At 36.7% G+C, this 20806-nt stretch overlaps 1 protein-coding gene across 1 annotated transcript in view; it reads left to right on the top strand.

Annotated features, from left to right (window-relative positions):
- The window catches only part of exoc2 (exocyst complex component 2), a 32940-nt gene that overhangs the window by 10671 nt on the left and 1463 nt on the right, over positions 1-20806 (top strand). The window contains exons 6-27 of the mRNA XM_077533398.1: positions 358-471; positions 1818-1942; positions 6717-6797; positions 6992-7137; positions 7336-7417; positions 7508-7610; positions 8515-8633; positions 11532-11639; positions 12462-12586; positions 13577-13645; positions 13727-13884; positions 13989-14110; positions 14627-14688; positions 14867-14947; positions 15385-15444; positions 15725-15786; positions 15879-15942; positions 16631-16747; positions 18001-18142; positions 19781-19836; positions 19922-20044; positions 20770-20806. The exon at positions 20770-20806 is cut by the window's right edge and continues 25 nt beyond it. Of these exons, the coding sequence (XP_077389524.1) occupies positions 358-471; positions 1818-1942; positions 6717-6797; positions 6992-7137; positions 7336-7417; positions 7508-7610; positions 8515-8633; positions 11532-11639; positions 12462-12586; positions 13577-13645; positions 13727-13884; positions 13989-14110; positions 14627-14688; positions 14867-14947; positions 15385-15444; positions 15725-15786; positions 15879-15942; positions 16631-16747; positions 18001-18142; positions 19781-19836; positions 19922-20044; positions 20770-20806 (2156 nt within the window). The remainder of the gene's footprint in view (positions 1-357; positions 472-1817; positions 1943-6716; positions 6798-6991; positions 7138-7335; positions 7418-7507; positions 7611-8514; positions 8634-11531; positions 11640-12461; positions 12587-13576; positions 13646-13726; positions 13885-13988; positions 14111-14626; positions 14689-14866; positions 14948-15384; positions 15445-15724; positions 15787-15878; positions 15943-16630; positions 16748-18000; positions 18143-19780; positions 19837-19921; positions 20045-20769) is intronic.

The following is a 20806-nucleotide window of genomic DNA, read 5'->3' as shown; positions in this document are numbered from 1 at the left end:
GGCTTTGGCTCATTAGCTGAGATCAAGCTTGGCTAACGAAGCACGAGTTTGTCCCTCTTGGGGCAACCGGACATCATCACACTACTGGGTCGGCTTCCCACGCCAGGCTTGAGTTTTTTTGGCTGCACACTGCCCCCTGCTGACAACACAAATATGTTATTCCACAGTCATTAATGACTTCTTTTTCTTTTTTGATCAAGATAATATTTCAAATATTTCAGACTGTCCGGTACAACGTAGCCTTCCCTGTGATGTTGAAAATGCACGATTGGATAGAATTTTGAAACGTTTCCCTCTTTTATTTACTAAGTCTACCATTGAGCACGTTTTTTTTATTTTTTTTATCTCTTTCCAAAGAGGAAAGTTCCCGCTGAAAGACATGGAGATGACATTTCCTGGCATGAGCGGCGACTTCACGAGTGAGAACTTCTCTGCCACGTGGTACCTCATTGAAAACCACGCAGGCTCCAGGTACGATTAGGGGTGGGGGGACCTGTGACTACCTCACGATACGATACGATATGCGATACAATCGCTCGCGATAACGATGATCTCACAATATGACGATGCCGCCATCATCGATATATTGGCCAGGTAATAAATCCACGATAATCTACGATTAAACGACTCAAGGCATAAACGGATGTTTTTTTTTTCAATGAGAAAATCGTTTCTTTTTGTACCATCACTGAAACACAATATTAAAACTGGTGTCTTCTTCACAGTGAGTACTTTAGTGTATTTTTTTTAAACCCTATTGTCATGCAACATGTCAGTCAGTTACATAGTTAACTCATAAAAAAAATCTGCCATCTGCTGGCCGTTTTTTGTAATACCTACAATTGCTTTAAGCCACCTCTTCATGTCAGAAGCTGCATTAAAGCCTTCTGTATGCTCTTGCATTTAAAAAAAAAAGAAAAAAAAGAGAGAAAAAACGTGTAAATCCGTTTTTGGGAGTGAAGGACAAAGAATCAAAAAACATGTTTACATGTTTTTGGTTTTAATTAGTTAATTGTTTCATTTTATAAATGGTAACAAGTTCGTTTTGTGTGTGTGTGTGTGTGTGTAACATTGCAAAAGTAAATAAATAAAATTACTTAAATAAATCCAATTAAATCAATATTAATATTCCTCAGAAATTGTGTGCTTCAAAAAGTTGAAATATAAAATATGTTTTAAAATGTTAAAATTGAAGATATAATCCACATTTTTCATAGAAATGTATGCAAAAGTGAGTCAGTTGCTGGACAAATAATAAATAAACGTCTTCCACAAGCCAAAGTAAGCTGACGAGTCTTCGTGTGTTACTTAAAAGCTCCAATTCAGTTTGTGTAAAATGACAAATGAAAACGAAATACGTTGATGTTAAATCCAGTCCAACGCTACGAAGACAAGATATTCAATGTTCCAAATAGTTTCCCATTTGTAACGAAAATTGATGAATTAAATCTTAGTAATAAATAAATAAAACCAGTCAAACATGTTGGATACAAGAAAAACTATGGTTATGTTTCGGGCTGATTATTTATTTTTGTACGCTTTTGCCTTCCTGTCGTATCCTCCCCGCCTGACCCCGGAATCCTGAATGACTTGCGAGCCAAAAAGTTTCTTCCTGCAAAGGAAATCTCACTCGAGACGCTAACATGTACTCACTACATACTGTATACTGTCTTTTTTTTTTTTTTTTTTTTTTTTTGTGGTACACTTTGTGGCGTACCGTCTATCAACTTTAAAGGACGGTTACGTTTTTCTGTGGTAGTTTAGTTATCCTCAGCTCAAAACATGACAGTTTATCAGATCTTGTTGTTGTTTGTTAGTTTTGAGCAGTTGAAGATGGCCGCCATCAATCTGAAGAAGCAGGCCAACAAGAAGAACGAGGGCAGTCTGGCCTACGTGAAAGGAGGACTCAGTACTTTCTTTGAGGCTCAGGACGCACTGGCAGGTGAGAAGCATTCAAGACATTTTTGACGGAAACTTGGATGGCTCTCAACGGCGACATACTTTTCACACCGTTTTCAAGCCTTCTCTGCTCTAAAAAGACTTCTTGTGTTTTAACCTTCAAAAGAGACACGGAGGGAACAGACGCTTATCCTCGTCATCCGGGTTTTTTTTTTTTCCTCTCGCGTTGCTGACGCGAGTCGCAACCTTGAAAAGTACTTTTGTGTGTTTGACTTTTTATAGTGGATTTGCTAAACTCTCTTTGAACTGCATCCATCCATTCAACCATCCATCATGATTCATCCATCCATCCATCCATCCATCCACCCATCCAGGAAGTAGGGAATTATGAACAGTTCACAAGCCAGTGTTAGCAGGAAAAACTTCAGGCATCTCGTAGCAAGACATAAAATACAAATAAAATGTCAGGAACATTTGTTGGGGTTAATTAGAGGCACTTTGAATGATGGCAGGTTTGCGCTAGCTAAATTAACTCATTTGCTCCCAATAACGTATAAATACGTTATATTTGAAATTTTTAAGTGTTCCAAAGATTGAGAGGCTCCATCAAAGCCTCTTTGAAAAAAAAATAAAAAAATAAATATATATATATAAATACATCTTTGGGACACTTAAAACATTGAAAATAGAACGTATTTATGTGTTTTTGGGAGCAAATGAGTTAAAGTAAAAATGACTCGTACTTGGGTTCATAACAATGTGATCGGGACATCTCGAGTAATTTTGCCAGTTAGAAGCGGTTGAGCAGACAAAGACATTGTGAACATGTTGAAAATTCAACGGGGAAAGAAGACCATGGCCTCTCCAAGACAAGTGCGACGTCGCACTCACTCAATCACGAGGTGGTCCTTTGCGTTGTCTCACGACGATCCCGTTTTTGTCCACGGTGGCCTGAAACGGGGGCCGCCAGGAAATATCGTGTAAACGTCGGCCTTTGCTTGTCATTTTGTGCATTTTGATTGCTTACTCTTTTCTTCCGCTCGAGCCACTCAGCGACTTCCTCAGGCTATTTCGATGCACACTTTCTACCTCTGTCATTATGATGATTATTATTGCTTTCCGTGTATTTGTGCCCAATTTGGGAGAAAGGCAAAGTTTTCATCCAAATAAACAAGAGTGGTACAATACAATGCAAGGCAGAATATTCGGATTGATGAAGTTGATAACCGACCCCGATATGACCAATGGGAACAATACGCAGTCGTACTTGACAATCGGACTGAGCGTGCCTACTGAGTGCCCGCCCGCTGCCTAAAAAGAGAAATAAATAGTTGGCACGACTGCACTGTGAACGAACTTGTGACCTGTAACCTGCACGACCTCACCTGGTGCATAGCGACCCTTGCGACACTGATTCCATTTGATAGCACTTTTTGTACTTTTTTTTGTATTTTTTAAAGTATCTTATTTATTTATTTATTTATTTATGTATTTATTATTATTATTTTTTTTATTTTATTTTATTTTATTATTTATTATTATTATTAACGCATGAGCCTTTGGGGATGATTTTAAATGATATTTTAAGTAGATTTATTTTGATATTAACCAGAATAATAACGTTTGAAAGTGTGTCACACAGAAGCGACGTCATCTAGCAGCAGCCAATAGAAAAGCACCTTCAGATGATGTCACTCCCATGTTTTTTTTTTTAAATATATATTTTTTAAATACACATTAAAAAAAATAATACTGAAACGAACTAAAACTAAGCATTTATTAAATAACTAAAACAAATAAAAACTAACAGAATGACCCTGAAAACGAATTAAAACTAACTAAATGAAAAACAAAAAAACAAAACTCAAAACAAAATCAAACTTAACTAAAGTGAAAAATTCCAAAACTATATAATATAATAACACAAATTTGTATTTATTTATTTATTTGTTTTTAGGTGAAAACAAAGTTAGAAGATGTCAGTTCAACATGTTTCATTGAAATAATTAATTTCATAAAGACATCATCGTATTAAACCCGTTTGTTACAAATAGGTGCGTTATCATAAAATGTACGCTTTCGGAAAATAGCAACTAAATTGTTAATTTATAGTCGACTAAAATTGTTCTTTATTTTAAAAATTTAAAAATTTAAAATTTACATTTTTTATTTTTAAAATTGGATTAAAACTAAAATAAAATCAGTTGACTAAATTATGTGTAAAACTTCAAAAGACTGTAACTAAAAGTAAATTAAAATTTCTTGTCAAAATTAACACTGGTCTGAAAAAAGTGACATTGAATTTTTGTTAATTAAAAAAAAATATATTGTTCCTTGCTCGATGGGGAGCCAGTGGAAGGTTGTCGATATCGCGACTCGGAGGATGACGCAAGCTGAGTTTGGCACGGAGGTTTTCACCTCCTTGAACCGAAACGTTGAAATTTGAGTTTTTTTGCATTGTTGTGTCAAAAGGAAGTCTCCGAGCGATGCAGGAAACAGAAGAGCTCCCGTGTTCCATAAAAATCCGATTCCCAGGCCCCGGCAGGAGTCAAAACATCTCCAGCTTTAGAAAGCAACGCACGCTTGCTTGTATTTTTCTTCATATTCATTTTTGTCCTCAATGGTTCCAGGAAGTTGAAGCGGGAGCCTGCAGCCTCTTCCTCAAGTGGCGTCTGACCGCCGTTATCCGGAGCTTGACCTGATGTTTAGCTTAGATGGAACCGTCGTCGGACGCGAGGGGGGCTGACACGCAGCTGGCAGCGGACGGTGAAGACGTCAAGCGCATAAATTCGCTTTGCGTGGTCTTCCCGTGTCGTCCGTCTTCTTACGCACGAACTCCCGAACCACAATGCAGTCAAATGAACAATATTTGATCACCATCTTCATTTCAGATTTACTATTTGTATCATTTATAACACTTAAATGCTTCAGAATTCATCTCACAAAACCAATTTTTATCATTATGTTTTTATTTAAAGGGATACTCAACTAATTGAGCCATTTTCATCAGTAAAAAGTTCATATTTTGTCTATATTTAACTCATTCACTCGCCGCCATTTTCACATTTCGCAATCCCGTTCGCTCCCGGCTGTTTTACTAGATTTTGACTGATTTTGTAAGGCCCACAGAATATTGTGTTCAATTGCTATAAAAGCATGGAACCTAATAAAAGAAAGATTAGAGTCTCTTCTTTCATCAAGAAAAAAAAAGTACATTTCTATCTGTTTCCATTTTGCAGCAATTAGCATTAGAATATAGCTAAGTTTCATCATGGCCCTGGTTGATCTCTTATACTCTGCTGCCACCTGCTGGTCGTTTTTGTAATTACTCTCATTTTTTTCACCCCTTCTTTGCAGTTGAGAGGCTGCATCAAAGCCTTCTGTATAGTCTAGCATAAAAAAACAAAAAAACGTATAAATACGACTTTGGGACGTAATACATTTAAAATAGAATGTATTTCTACGTTTTGGTGAGCAAATGAGTTAATCATGAGATTTTTATGGGACATGATAAAAACGTTAACAGGAATAGACGGGAGCGGGATTGTCGATTTTTTTTTTTTCTTTAGAAGTTCAATGTGCAAAAAAAAGAGAAACATTCATTTTGTTTACAAAAAAAAAAGTGCCATGTCTGACTCGTCAGTCTGTCTGTCTTTGAGGCTTCCGTCTGTCAGACTGGACCGATATATTTATTTGGAAATCTCCGCCGCCCCCCCGTCTCTTTGCTGCCCTCTCGCTGTGCCGTCTCCACTTTTTTGCTAACGGTCGCTATTGTCGTCGAAGGGAAGACGAATGAGTCGTTGAAGCTCCTTTTTGGAAATGTATTGCATATTTGAATGGCTTCTCAAGTATGTGGAAGGCCTCCCTTTCCCCGACTCTCCTCCTCTTTGTCAATAAACCCAGCGTGCGGCTCTCAGCGCCCGGCGGCCCTCGACCGCACACCGTTTATTTATTCATTCGCCGGGTTCGCCACGCCGCTCGCTCGCTCGCTCGCTCGCTCGCTTTCTCCGTTTGATCCACTCCTTCCCGTTTGTTAAATTCCCTCTTCGTGCCATATAAATCATATCAACCATCTGAGAATTTCTTGTCCACCTAGACCAAAATATTTTTGTCATCTTTTTGCCCCCAGTTCTGTTTTTTTCCCGAATGTTATTTCTCCCAAACAGTAGTTGTGATGTTTAATTCTTTTACTGCCACACGTCAAAAAACAACCCCCACAGTAGCAGCCGATTTTGAGCATTTTAACTCATCTTTCAAGGCATACAGAATATTGTGTTCTGCCATCTGCTGGCCATAGTTAGTGGGTGTTTTTGATTTCACAACTCATTGACTCATTGAGTGCTGCACTTAGATGTTGCACTGGCCATTGATTAAAAAAAAAAAAAAAACGTAGTTGACATCATTTAACATTTATGGCAGCATACATTGTGATTTTACTAAACGTTATTAATCGTTTTTGGCAGTCAAAGAGTTATAATAGGGGAAAAAAAAAGGGCACTTTCGATTGCCAACGGATGCATAATTTCCAGATCTTCAAGAGCAGTTTTGCTCTCGCTAAAAACACTATATTTAATATGAATGATTATGAAAACTTAGCAAATGTATGATAAAACAATATAGTTAAATCAATCAAATCATCTTCTGCAAATCACACTTGTTAGATAATTATTCTTAATTCAACAATTATTCTATCACTGATGAGTTTTTTTTATTTTTTTTTTTGATTGATTGGGTGATTTCTTTCCCCTTTCAAATGTTAGATTTGTATTGATTGATTCCATTTTGTCCTATAATGACATCATTGTCGTGTGTTGTAGCTATCCACCAGAGGCAGGACTCGGACGGTACTGAACGAGTGGAGGGATCAATGACGCAACGCTTGGAAGTCATCCTCAACAGTAGGAAAAAAAAAATTTCATATGCATTTTTCACACTATATAGTGCAAGGATCTTCAATCAAAATTCTGAGGGGTCTTTTTTTTTTTTTTTTTTTTTAATGTTGTATTCTAATTTTCACGTGAACTTTATTTTTATCCCTGTGTCGTTTTTTTTTTTTTTTTTTTTTTTTTTTTTTTTTTTTTTTTTTTTTTAGGAGCAAGTCACACCGCAGATACTCTTTTCCAGGAAGTTTTGGGTCGCAAAGACAAAGCGGACTCCACGCGCAACGCGCTCAACGTGCTGCAGCGTTTCAAGTTTCTTTTCAACCTGCCCCTCAACATCGAACGCAATATCCAGAAGGTAACGAGACTGCAGAAGCAACTCGATTAAATATCAACTATCAACTTGAATCAATGCAAACAAACACGTTTTACAATCACGTTGATTCGATTGCAGAATCGGGTATCGGACAACTTTTCATGCTGTCGGGATTACAACGATTTTTAATCAAAAATGACGTGGGTTCGATGTTATGAATATTATGAACCGTGTTTACAGGGAGATTATGACGTGGTGATAAATGACTACGAGAAGGCCAAATCTCTTTTTGGCAACACGGAGGTCCCGGTTTTTAAAAAAGGTACACTTGGATTCCCCACATTTGTGTATTTGCCAATTCAAAGGGGGGGGGGGGACATAAATCATATTTTCTTGTCTTTCTGCTTGAAAGTGTATGCAGAGGTCGAGACAAGGATCCGAGCTCTCAGGAGTTTACTTCTGGAAAAACTGCTGCAGACTCCCTCGACTCTACACGATCAGAAGAGATATATCAGGTCTCATATTTTTTTCATTATTATTATTATTTTTTTAATAAATATTATCACAATCTTAATATACAATCTATGCGGGGTAGTCCTGTTTTTTTTCCCCTTTCCTATTATTAACTAATTTGCACCCAAAAACGTATAAATACGTTCTATTTTAAATGTTTTAAGTGTCCCAAAGACATATTTATACGTTTTTGTTATTATGTTTTTTATTGTTATTTTTATGCTAGAGCATACAGAAGATATTGATGCAACCTCTCAACTGCAAAGAACGGTTGAAGAAATGGTATTTATTGCATAAACGACCAGCAGGTGGCAGCAGTTCAATTAAGCTCAATTACTCCAATTTTGAAATGAATTTGTGAATAATGATGGAACTTAGCTATATTCTAATGGTAATTGCTACAAAACAGAAACAGATCAAAATATACTTTTTTTTTTTTCCTGATGAAAGAATAGACTTTAATCTTTCTTTTGGTAGGTTCCATTTTTTTTTTTTTTTTTTTTTTTTTTTTTTTTTTTTTTTTTTTTTAGCAGTACAACACAATATTCTGCGGGCCTTGCAAAATCAGTCAAAATCAAGTTAAACAGCCGGGAAGTGAATGAGTTAATCATGACCTGAATCTGACTTGTCTTCATTTGCATTCATGAATATTCATGATCAAAATTTGTGACAGAAACGATATATCAGGTCTTCTGTTTTTTTGTGTGTTTTTTTTGAAAATGTATATTGGTAATATATCCACACTTATTCAAAAAAATGTTGGGGTTTCGATTTTTTATTTCTTATTTTTCTTCAATGCAATTATAATGGCGGTTAATAATGTCTGTTGCCGAAAGCGATACGTGGGCCAATGAAATGAACTTGTGTGAATATGAATTTGTGCGTATTTTTGGTCTCCGCCTCAAGGTACCTGTCTGACCTGCACGCGCCAGGTGACCCAGCGTGGCAGTGCATCTACGCTCAGCACAAATGGATCCTGCAGCTGATGCAAGATTGCAGAGACGAGTTTATCGGTGGTCAGAAAGGTAACAGCTCACCTTCAAAACAAAACAAAACAAATGTTTTTTTCTTAATATTTCCTATCAGGCAGCTGGTCGACATCCTGTGAGTCACAAGTTAGCTGTTTTTGGTCTACATTCCCAAACTCCGTCGTCACCCTCCCCTGCTCGCATATTTATTCTATTTTTCTCGAATGTATGAATTAGATAAAACGAACAGATTTGGTTTGCAAGGCTTGGCCGTGCGGTCCGTCTCGTGCAAATTCACATTCAGCGTCATGGATGGATTGAAACGATTACACCCAAACAAAACAGCAAATGGAGTTTAAAAATATCCAGAAAGAACAACCATCACCTTCTATATTAAAAAAAAAAAAAAGAGAGAGGAAATTCTGTATTAATTTGTATTTCATTTATTTTGTGAAATTGAAAACTGTTGGCATGACCTCCAACTCATCACTGCGCTCATAAACATAAAATCATTCAGGTTGTCAGTTGTAGAAAAGTTCTCATGGACTTTTATTCCAAGGAAAAAATTCAAATCATCAAATCACAGCAACACAGAAACTTCATTGGTCAAAGATCCAAACTTATACTTGACATATTTTCAAGCAAATGACCGTCATTGTCCTTTTTTTTTTTTTGTGTGTCCTTCCTTTTCGAACACGCTCAATCGCTCCCCCCAGCTGGAAGCGATTGAGCGCTTTGCGGTCTTTCCTTGGCCTGAAAGTCTTTCCTCTCGAAATCTTGAACGATCCCGTCTCTCACCCGGTCAACCTTCAAAATTTGGGGGGGAAAACCGCATCCCATCCACGGCATGCCTCAGCCTCACGCTTCCTACCCCGGAATCCATTTGAACAGGATCCACTTGACTTTGGCTTCTTCTTCTTCTTTTAAATCAGCGTTTCCAGTCTACAATTCGTGTGTTTTTGTTAGCAGGCTTTATTAAAATTACGGTCAAACCGTAACTTTACGTAAGTCGACGGAATATAACCGTTGAAGTTGCTTCCGTACGTGCGCCCCCCCCCCCCCCTCGTCCAAACTCGACAGTGCCTGATTCAATTATAGGCTGCAGTTCTCCGATTTCCTCCTTCTGCCAACGTCAATACAATTTGCAGGGGGAAATTAGTCGGTCGGAAAATCAGGTTTGTCGGCGAATAATTAGAGGCCGCTGGGAACGTGACAAGGAGACATCAGGTTGCGATTAGCCTCAATCAGGACTACTTGAGGAGGCGCTGAATTAACACCTTTTTTTTTTTTTCTTTTTTTTTTCGATGGCCTGCTCCGATATATGACGTGTAGTTCTGCTACATCTGAACGAGACGCATTTCCTTCTGTATAAATCAACATCAACTGATCACTCTTTAGAGCTTTTTGTATTTTTTATTTTTGAAATACCTTCACTGTCTCTCTTTCTCTCTCGCCCCCTCTCACACACGCACACGCACGCACGCACGCATGCACTTGTCGGCGCCTCTCAGCGAGCACCTGTAACAACATCGGCTCTCGTCCGTCGAACGAGAGAAAAATATCGGAGTGAAAACAAAAGTTTACAGCTCACATGTGATCTGCGGAATATGAGCCCAGGCAGGCTCAACACTAGTTATGGATATTGTTTTATTATTAGTGTTTTCCAAGTTAAAGCGTTAACTAATTAATTAAAGCACAAAAAAAATGGTCGCCTTAATCATGTATTAACACCAGGGAAATCATAGTTTTGGAATTTTTCATTTTAGTTTTGTTTTTTTAATTGAGGTAGTTTTAATTAGTTTTTATGGTGGTTCTGTTAGTTTTTATTTATTTAAGAAATGCTTTGTTATAGTTTAGTTTTAGTTTCAGTATTAGTTTTAGTTATATATTTTTTATTTTATTTTAAATGTGTATTATTGGGCACAATATTTAAAAGCCACCATCTGAGCGACGTCATCTTTTGGTGCTTTTCTATTGGCTATTGCTCGATGACGTCACTTCTGTGTGACGCACTTTCAAACGTCCTTATTCGGGTTCATATCAAAATAAATCGACTTCAAATCACATTTAAAAATCATCCCCAAATGCTCTTGCATTAAATTAATTAGCAAAGACTAAAACGAAGGACATTTTTGCTCTATTTATAGTTTTGTAAACATAAAATGAAGTTAAAGTTCATTTTTTGTTTTTATTTATTTATTTATTTATATAGTAAAACATTTAATAAGTTTTTGCACATTTATTTATGTCCAACTATTCCCCCACCATTTTAAATGATGCAAGTAATTAACTGATTAGAAAAAGATGAGCGCATGCAGTGGATAAATTTTTTTGAAGATAACATTTAAATGTCAAAATGAACACATAATAGATGCTCATTAAATTTGGTGGGCAAAAAATGATTGGAAAAAAAAAGGCTTTTAAAATAAGCAAATAATCAAAATTCTAAGATGTGATTAATCGTTTGACAGCTCGATTTATGATACAAAATGGTGTGCACAGCGCAGCCATTATATTTGCACTGCTCCTGAGTGATTTGGCATTCGTGTTATTAATTTCATATCATTATAGTCAGGCAGTGTAAATCGTCTTCATTTGTTTATTATTCTTTAGGTGTGTGTTGTGTTATTTTTAAAGCAAGTGCTCCAAAACAAGCGACTTGCTGAGGGGCCAACATTATGGATGGACTCAACACAGCTCCCTGTTGCCATCTAGTGGATTTCTGCTGTCGGCCTTCCAAAAAAATGAGCTCTTGTGTGTCTTGTGTGCTCTCACGGCCTCTTTCAACAGAAGAGCTGCATAGGAAGAAAAATAAAGCGAGAGAGGAGAGGATTGTTTAGTGTGCAAGCCTTCCCAGATTATGGAGGAATGTGGAATTACCCAAACGTCTGATTGGGATATTTGATATTTGAAGCGTGTTTTTAACCCCCCACCTCATTTGGCTTTTTGTTTCAGTTGGCGCAGCGGACCTGGACGGAGAAAGCCGTCCGTCGGTGGGCAGGCTGGCCCACGCGTCGTCTTTGAAGAGAGGCGGCAGCCTGCAGATGGCCACGAGACCGAGCAGTGAGTGACACGTTTCACATCGCAGTGCATCTTCATCTTTCGCTGTTTCACTGATTTTTTTACAGCGTGCTTTGTTTGGTTTTTATTTTTTGTTTTTTAAACAGCGTGCCTTTTGGTTTGTTTATTTGTATTTTTTTATTGGTATTTGCGCATCCGTAGCTCTCCAACCTGACGTCCGACCGGGAACATACGGGCATCTGCTTGTTCGTCTCCACGAGACCTTTCCAACGGTGTCTGTCCCGACATTGCATTCCAGAGATATAAATATATACTGTGCTATATAATAAGTACATTAAAAAAACAACAACAACAACAACAACAACACACTTTTAATGGGAAAAATTGACTAAACACATTTAATAAATGAAAAAAAATACTGTGCTGTATAAGTAAATTAAATAAAAACATACTTTTAAGGGAAAAAAAGTATGTAAATAAAAAAAGAACATATAAGAAGAATAAAAAAGCATTTATAATAAAGTCAAAATCTTACCAAAACAAAAAAATATAATAAATGGAAAAAAAATCGATATAATTAACAGGATTTTGTAAATTTAATTTTTTTATTATTATTTTTATTATTATTATTATTATTAACGTGTTTTTTGTTGTTGTTTTTTTTTTGGAATTGGTGAATATATTAAGTTTAATTAATCATGAGTTCATTAAACTTAATATTTGTTAGAGCTGTCAAACGATTACATTTTTTTAATCAGATGAACAGTTACTGTAGAATTATTTCTTTTTTTCTTTTTTTTTTTGAGAGCTCCGAATTGTTCATTCAGCAGTCTTACCGATTGAACGTCTTATCATCGTTTCCAGATTGGCGCTTTGAAACCCCTCAGCAAGTGCAGTTTGTGGAAAAGCTTTCCGACGTGGTGATTGGCCAGCTGCCCAACTTCTGGAAGCTTTGGATCTCTTACGTCAACGGGAGTCTTTTTAGTGAGGTAAACAACCGCAGAAATCGTTCCGCTCGGACGTTACATCTCCACATATGCGATCGCGGAATCTTATGAATTTTCACTGAAGCGAACCTCTTCGCTTCTGGCTGTTTTGTAGGATTTTGCATGGCCCACAAAATATTGTCTTCTATTGCTATAAAACATGGAACGCACCAAAACAAAGATTACAGTCTCTGCTTTCATCAGGGAAAAAGAAAAGTGTATTTGTATCTGTTTCCGTTTTGCAGCAATTAGCGTTAAAATATAGCAAAGTTTCGTCCTGACGTGCGATAATCACAATCCTGGTAAAAACACTGACAAAAAGAGCTTGTTGCAACATAGCCCTGGATGATTGCTTAGGTGTGTGCCAAAAAAATCGATTCATAAAAGAAACGAGATTCTCATTTATTAATCGAATCAAATCGATATTTAATATCCAAAAATCGATTTTATTGAAATTAGAAATGAAGAAGAAGGGGAAAAGGCAGTTGTAGCCACATGCTTACAATACAAAATTAATAAATGTTTAAACAAAAACAAAAAAAAGACACTTTAATGTCTCCATTTGTCATTTTGTCTTGCAAAGCAGACTGGAGTACATCATGACATTTTTTTGCATATCTGTAAATTGAAGCAGAAAACATTTGTCAATCAAATCATTTTGAATCGAAAATCGTTTGAATTGGGAATCGAAAATCGATTCTGCATCGAATCGTAATCTAATCGAATCGAATCGTGAGACAGTCAAAGATTCCCAGCCCTAATGATTGCTTATAGTCTGCTGCCACCTGCTGGCCGCAATAACTGCCATTGCTTTAAGCCACCGCTTCATGTCAGAAGCTGCATCAAAGCCTTCTGTATGCTCTTGTATTAAAAAAACAAAAGAAAAAAAACAAAACGTATTAACCCGTTCTTGGGAGGGAAGGACAAAGTGTTAAAGAACGTTTTCACACGTTTTTGGGATTGAACCATTTCATCTCCCTCTCTCTTCTGCAGACCGGAGAGAAATCCGGTCACGTGGAAAAATCCAAGAAGAATGCCCGACAAAGGCAGAACGACTTTAAAGTATGTCGTCTCTCTCGCTCGCTATATTTGAGACGGACTTTGGAAGGGTCGAGTTCCCCTGACGTGTTGCCGTGTGCGCAGAAAATGATCGAGGAGGTGACCAATCGGTTGGTGAAGCTGGTCCGCGGGGCCCTCCTTCCCGCCACGCTGCCGCAAGCGGAGCGAAACCTTTACGGCGGTTGGGAGAACAAGGCGGAGCTTCCCGGCACTTGGCTCACTCAAATCATTCACACCGTCAGGTTGGTTCAACTTTGAATGGAATCGTTTCTTTTTTTGCTGCACGCCCGACGTGAAGTCATGTCTGCGATATCATTGAATGGTCTCCATTTTTCTCCTTCGGCAGGGCTTGTTACGACGCTTTGTCCGCCTTGGAGATCCCAAACGACCTGTTGCAGGTGATCCAGGATCTGCTGCTGGACTTGCGAGTTCACTGCCTCATGGTGACGCTGTTGCACACCTCACGTGGTGAGCAAGAGCGCTGATCATTTTCGGCGACAAAACATTTTCGTCTCCATTTTTATGAAATGTTTTTTTTTCCCGCCGAAAAGAGATGTTTTTTTTGTTTTTTTCCACCTTTGATCACATTGCGGTTTTGAAGCCAGAAACTGGAATTACATTAAGGCCATTTAAATACAAATTCAATCCCCCCTCTGGCCCTGGCTGATCTCTTATACTCTGCTGCCACCTGCTGGCCGTTTTTTATTTTTATTTTTTGTAACAACTACCATTGCTTTAAGCGACCTCTTCATGTCAGAAGCTGCATCAATGCATTCTGTATGCTTTTACATTTTTGGGAGTGAAGGACAAAGTATTTTAAAAAAACAACGTATTTATACGTTTTTTTTTAATACTAAAAAAAACGTATTTATACGTTTTTTGGGTTTGAATGAGTTAACAGACACTGGCACAAACAAACAAAGCATCTATAATATTTTTTAAAGATTGGTGAAAAACTGAATTGCTCTTTTGTGTGCTTCTCAGATGTCAGGAACCTCGCTGAGAAGGAAGACTGGGTGGTGGATAACGAAGGCCTCACTCGCCTGGTAAGGATGCAGCAAATTTCGGGAATGAATGAATCATTTTTCAAACTGTTCAGCCAGAGCTGGTTATCTGCTTTTTGTTCTAAGCTGAATTACTCGATTTTTGTTTTTTTTTGTTGTTGTGGTAATTCAAACATTTGTGAGGATGTTTTATGAATGTCTTTTTTTTGTATTTGTTCAGCCATCGCAGTTTGAACAATGTGTGGTCCAGATGCTGCAGTCCCTCAAAGAGCCTCTGGAGATCAAAGCAGGCGAGATCAACGTAAGATCGCAATCGGCACGCAGAAATATGCGCAGTCGTCGTAATGTGACATCGTTCATTGATTGCTGCATTCACTTTTTTTTTTTTTTTTTTTTTTTTTTTTTTTTTTTTTTTTTACATAATTGTGACCTTTTTTTGTGTCGCCAACCGGCCCCTGAGCTAACATGAGTTTGACACCCCTGCTCGAGCATAAACAAAAAACATATAAATACATCTTTGGGACTCTTCAAACATTAAAAAAAAAAAAAAAAAAAAAAAAAAATGCATTTATTTGTTTTTGGGAGCAAATGAGTTAATGATCTGCAAAAGCACATCTTGAGCTTTCATTTGAAATTATCATCACAATTCCATGTATTCATTCAATGTAAGCAAAGGTCGTTCAAAACCAAATTTATTAGGAGATGGAGCAAGTGATATTGTATTCCATATTTTCACAGATCCTACAGCTGGACCAAGTTCAAGACCAAACCACCGACCTGTGCGTGGGCATCATGAAGGTGAGTATCGGTTTCTCTTTTTTTTTTTTTTTTTTTTTTGGTAACTCATGAAAAAGTAGAAAAACAGCATAAGACAAGATCATCAATGTGCACTGCAATGTCGGGGCTGTGCAATTCATCGAAATTCAATTACAATTTCAATTATTGCACTCCACAATTATCAGCATCATCGTAAAAAAAAAAAAAAAGATTAATACGAATTTTTAACTCCTTCACTCGCCGCCATTTTGACTGAAGCAACCAAATTATGCTCCTGTCGGTGTCGTTTGGTCCACGTTAGGTTTTCATCAGCTGCATGGAACAGCTCAGCACAAACCGAGACGGCGACGTGAACACATCCCAGTAAGTACTGGGAAACTGATCACAAATATGTGATTGATTGATTGATTGATTGATTGATTGATTGAGGATCTCCAACTGTGTTTTTGTTGTAGCATTTCCATGCATCTGTCCTCTGCAGACGCCTTCAACAACATGCAAGAGTCCGGTCCAACATCTGTAAGCAGAATGTTGATTGATGTATTTTTTTGAAACTGCACGTCAACACGCCAAAGTAGCGGCGACTGACGGCAGCAGTCAAAAATTCATATCGGAATCTTTTCAACCGCAAAATATGATCAACCTATTTTCAAAGACATCCTCCCTTCCTGTAAATATCTTCGTCGGGGGTGAAAGTGCTGGCGAGGAGGACGACGACACGCCGCTTCTGGTAAAGGGATGTGGTGGGGGGAGGAGCCAGCGCATCTGAGGGGCTTTCCCCAGCCCAAATATGGTCGGGAAACATCAAAGTTTACTGACGTGAAGAATTTTCAGCAATACTTTTGGAGTGGAACAACATTAATTAAACATTGAAGAAAATATTTTGTCAAAATATTTTTTTGAATTGGCCTTTGAGTTTATTTATATATATTTATTTATATATCTGCAGATATATGAGAGAGTGTTATTTATTATTTTTATTATTAATTTTATTTATATATATATATATATATAAAATAAAATTGAACTCTTTTGGTCATCAACGTCCAACATGAAACACTAATGCCACTTAGTAGCAGAAAATTATCTAAAAAAAAAAAATCTTTCATTTGAGCGCAACTCTTAATTGTAATTTTCTGAATGAGTTCCTATAAAATGAACGATCCGATCAAATGACGTGTTGTGACGTGTCACTTCCTGTCGTCAGGAGCAACGCTTGCTGATCGCCCTGAGTAACTGCCATTACCTGGAGAGACGCACCTTCCTCAACCTGGCCCACCACTTTGAGAAACACGGACTGAGCGGCACCGACAAGATCACGCGGGTCCGTTTTCACTTCCAAACTTTTCAGACCGACGTCCGTCCAATCAAATGAGTCGTCTGATCGTTTCTCGTGTGATCGGATGTTCGTGTACGCGGAATCCGACGTGTCAAGACACCATTTTCTTTTCTTTTTTTAAACCTTGTTTAAAAGGTCATCAAAGGTCACATCATGACTCATGTTTGAATCTCAAAAAGCAAAACAACTTTTTTGAAAAAGTTTTCTTAGAAAGGTCAATTCAGATTTAGATTGATGCTATTTAAGACTTTTTAATTAGAACTGGCCAAAAAATAAATAAAATCATAGCATGATTTCAGGACAATTACGATTCATTAAAATTATTTGTTAATTTATAGATAATTTATTTTATATAATTTATATATACATATATATGACATATTGTATTTAATAAAAAAATATTTTCTTAAAATAATAGCTCTTATTTGGGTGCCACAAATCATAAGAACAGTTTTTAATAAACCCAGCAGACAAAATTCGATTTCACCATTGAGCAAATTTACAACAACTTCATTTTTAATTAAAATGACGATTAATTGAAGTAATTCCATTTAGGGATGTAGGATGCGAGGTTATGGAACGATATCGGCAATATCGTGATATTGCAATACTAAAACTGCCACAACATGTCGTCGTCGTCATGTCACGATATTAAAAGCAGCGCATCTGTTAAAAAAAAGGGGGGGGGGGAAGAAGTTGGGTTGATTCTAGCACCCTCTGGTGGCTATTTATTTTTTTAATTTAATTTTTTAGTTTAATTTTCACAAGGCATGTTTTGGCCCTTCTATGTTTAAAATCCATGATAATTAGCAAGTAAGTGCCTCAATATTATTTTCTATATATATTATATAATTTTTTTTGTCTTACGCAATTTTTTTTGTTTTTTTGTCTTATGTTTTATATTATATACATATATAATATTAATATCAATATTAAGTGTTATTGGAGATTGTAGGTGTTGTTGTTTTTTTTACACATTGTGACTTTTTTTTTTTTTTTTTTGTATCATCCGCCTCCCCACAATATCATGATAATTATGGTATTGTGGGCCTTGATATCATGTTAATATCGGATTGTGACGTTTGGATATCGTTACATTATTGCCCCGCCTTACTTTTAACGAGTGACTTTTTTTTTTTTTATTGTCAATGCAAGCCCGTTTGACGTTTTTTTGTATTTTTTTCCCGGGACGCACCCGTCTGTCCGTCTGTCTGTCTAACGCGACTGTAGTTTTCCAGGTGAGCGTGGCGGCCGTGCGGGAACTGGAGTCCAAATTGTTTTCTGCGTACATCGAGAGGAGAGCCGATCCCATCGCCGGCTCGCTTGAGCCCGCCATCTACGCCGGATATTTTGACTGGAGAGACTGCCCCGCCCCCGCAGGTATCGCGCCGATACGTTACGTAAGGATACATACGCCGACGGTCACATACAAGCGCATCGAATGATTTGCGCGGCGCAGGAATTCCCCCCAAAACTCTCATTTTTGTAATCGTCAACAAACGAGCGTCGGAGGAAAAGTTTGCGACTTACTGTAAGACGCGATGACGTCATCCGCTCGATCGTCTTCCGAGCCGCACAACTTTGGCCTGCGCGTGTGCGTGCGCGCGTGCTGCAAACACACTTGATGAAATGTGGTTTTACCTTTTGCACGGCTTGTGAGGAAATGTGTGTGCGTGCGTGCGTGTGAGAGAGGCGCAGGGTTATTATTTATAGTTTTGGAATTTTCCATTTTTGTGACTTGTGATTTCATTTTGAGTTTTGTTTTTTAAATTGAGTTAGTTTTAATTCATTTTCAGGGTGCTTCGGATCAGTTTTTATTAGTTTTAGTTATTTATGTTTAGTTTTAGTTAGTTTCAGTATTAGTTTTATTTTTATTCTTTTAAATGTGTATTACTTGTGCATAATATTTTTGTAGTTATTTTTGATTTCGTTTTGAGTTTGTTTTTTATTCAGTTAGTTTTGATTAGTTTTTAGGGTGGTCCTGTATTTTTTAATTTTTTTTATTTTAGTTATTTAAAAATGCATTTTTTTTTTCAATAATTTTTATAAAACATTTTTGTTTTTATTTTATTTTGTTAACAAAATTGCTTTCGGGTTTTTCGTTGGTTTTCGTTAACTAAAATATTCTAACCTTGAGTTATTCTAGGTTTGGAATTTTCATTTTAGTTAGTTTTGATTTCGTTTTGAGTTTTTTTTTTAATTTTTTTAATTGAGCTAGTTTTCAGGGTGGTTCTGATCAGTTTTTATTAGTTTTATTTGTTGCATAAATGCTTGGTTTCGGTTGAGTTTGTTAGTTTCAGTATAAGTTTACATTTTTATTTTTATTTTTTAAATGTGTATTAGTTGTGCACAATATTAAGAAAAAAACAGCATGGGAGCGACGTCATCTTTTGGTGCTTTTCTATTGGCTGCTGCTCGAGATGTCACTTCTGTTTGACATACTTTCAAACGAATATCAATCAAAAATCAATTGACTTCAAATCACATTTGAAATCATCCCCAAAGGCTCACGCATTCAATTAATTGCCAAAGACGAAAACGAAGAACATTTTTGCAATCATTATATTTTTGTAAACATAAAATGTAGTTTCCGTTTCCGTTTGTATTTTATTTTGTGAACGAAATTGTTTTTGCAATTTTAGTTAGTTTTTTTCATTGGTTTTAGTCAACTCGAATAACCATGGAGAGGAGACGTCGAGTTTGAAATGATGATGATGATGATGATGATGATGATGATGATGATGCTGATGATGACGAGGACGAGGTTGCACCTTGTTCTGCTTTGGTGTGTCGTGCGTGTGCGGCGGCATGGATGTGAAAGAGGAACATTTTTGGAATGCCGGACCGCAGTTGTAGGATGTGATACTTTCACTTAGTGCACATGAGTGTGAGAGGCGTGTTTTTGATCATATAGTACATTTAAAAAAAATAAAAAAAAGCTTCATACACATTTAGGGCTCCACTAATTAGTCATTGATTTTCATGTATGATTTATGATTTTCCTCCTTTTTTTTCCAGGTGTGAGGAGCTACTTAAAGGAAGCTCTGGTCAACATCATTGCAGTTCACGCTGAGGTACGAAAGCCAGTCACACTTTTTTTTACCTCCTTTTTTTTTTAATTTTTTTTTTATTTAATTTTTTAATTTTTCTGCCTGTCAGGTGTTCACCATCTCGAAGGACCTGGTTCCTTGCGTGTTGTCCAAAATCCTCGCAACAGTCGCAGACGAGATGTGTCGCCTGATGCAGTGCGTGGCGTCCTTCAGCAAAAATGGCGCCCTGCAGGTACGCTCATCGTTAGGGATGGAACGATAACGGCAACATCGTCGTGATATCGCAATATTCAAACGGCCGCAATATATCGTCCTCGTCATGTCACGAAAAGTCAGGTTGATTTCCATTTGTGCAGTTCTAGCACCCTCTGGTGGCATTTATTTTTTATTTTTTTTGTGCAGTTTAATTTTCACAAGGCATGTTTTGGCCTTTTAGCAAGTAAGTGCCTCGATATTAAATTGTTATTAGAAATTGTAGATTGTTTATATGCATTATGTACAAAGGCACAATATTGTGTTCATTTTTAGTAAGAGCTCTTTTTTTTAATAATATAATAAAATAATTTTCTACCGTTTTTTTTTATATCACCAACCTCCCCACAATATTGTGACAGTTATATAATATAATTATTATATAATAATTATCGATAGTTATATAGATAATTACATATTTCATTAGATTTAATATTAATTCAATTTTATTTTAATTAAAATATTTATTTATTTATTTTAATTATTTAGTATTTTATTAACTATTTTAATTTAATTCATGACTATTATGTATTATTATGATTAATTATTTTTAATTAAAATTAAATACATTTTAATTTATAATATTTAATTAGATAAATATATATTTCATTAGGTTTAATATTACTGTAATTGATTTTAATTAAATTTTTTATTTTATTTATTTATTGTTATTTTATTATTATTATTATTGTTTTTTTTTCCCAGGCTCGACTGGAGCTTTGCGCCCTGAGGGACGCCATCG

This window comes from Festucalex cinctus, chromosome 10, assembly GCF_051991245.1.
Source record: "Festucalex cinctus isolate MCC-2025b chromosome 10, RoL_Fcin_1.0, whole genome shotgun sequence".
NCBI lineage: Eukaryota > Metazoa > Chordata > Actinopteri > Syngnathiformes > Syngnathidae > Festucalex > Festucalex cinctus.
Note: the sequence above shows the minus strand (reverse complement) of the source record. Positions and strands in the feature narration are given on the sequence as shown.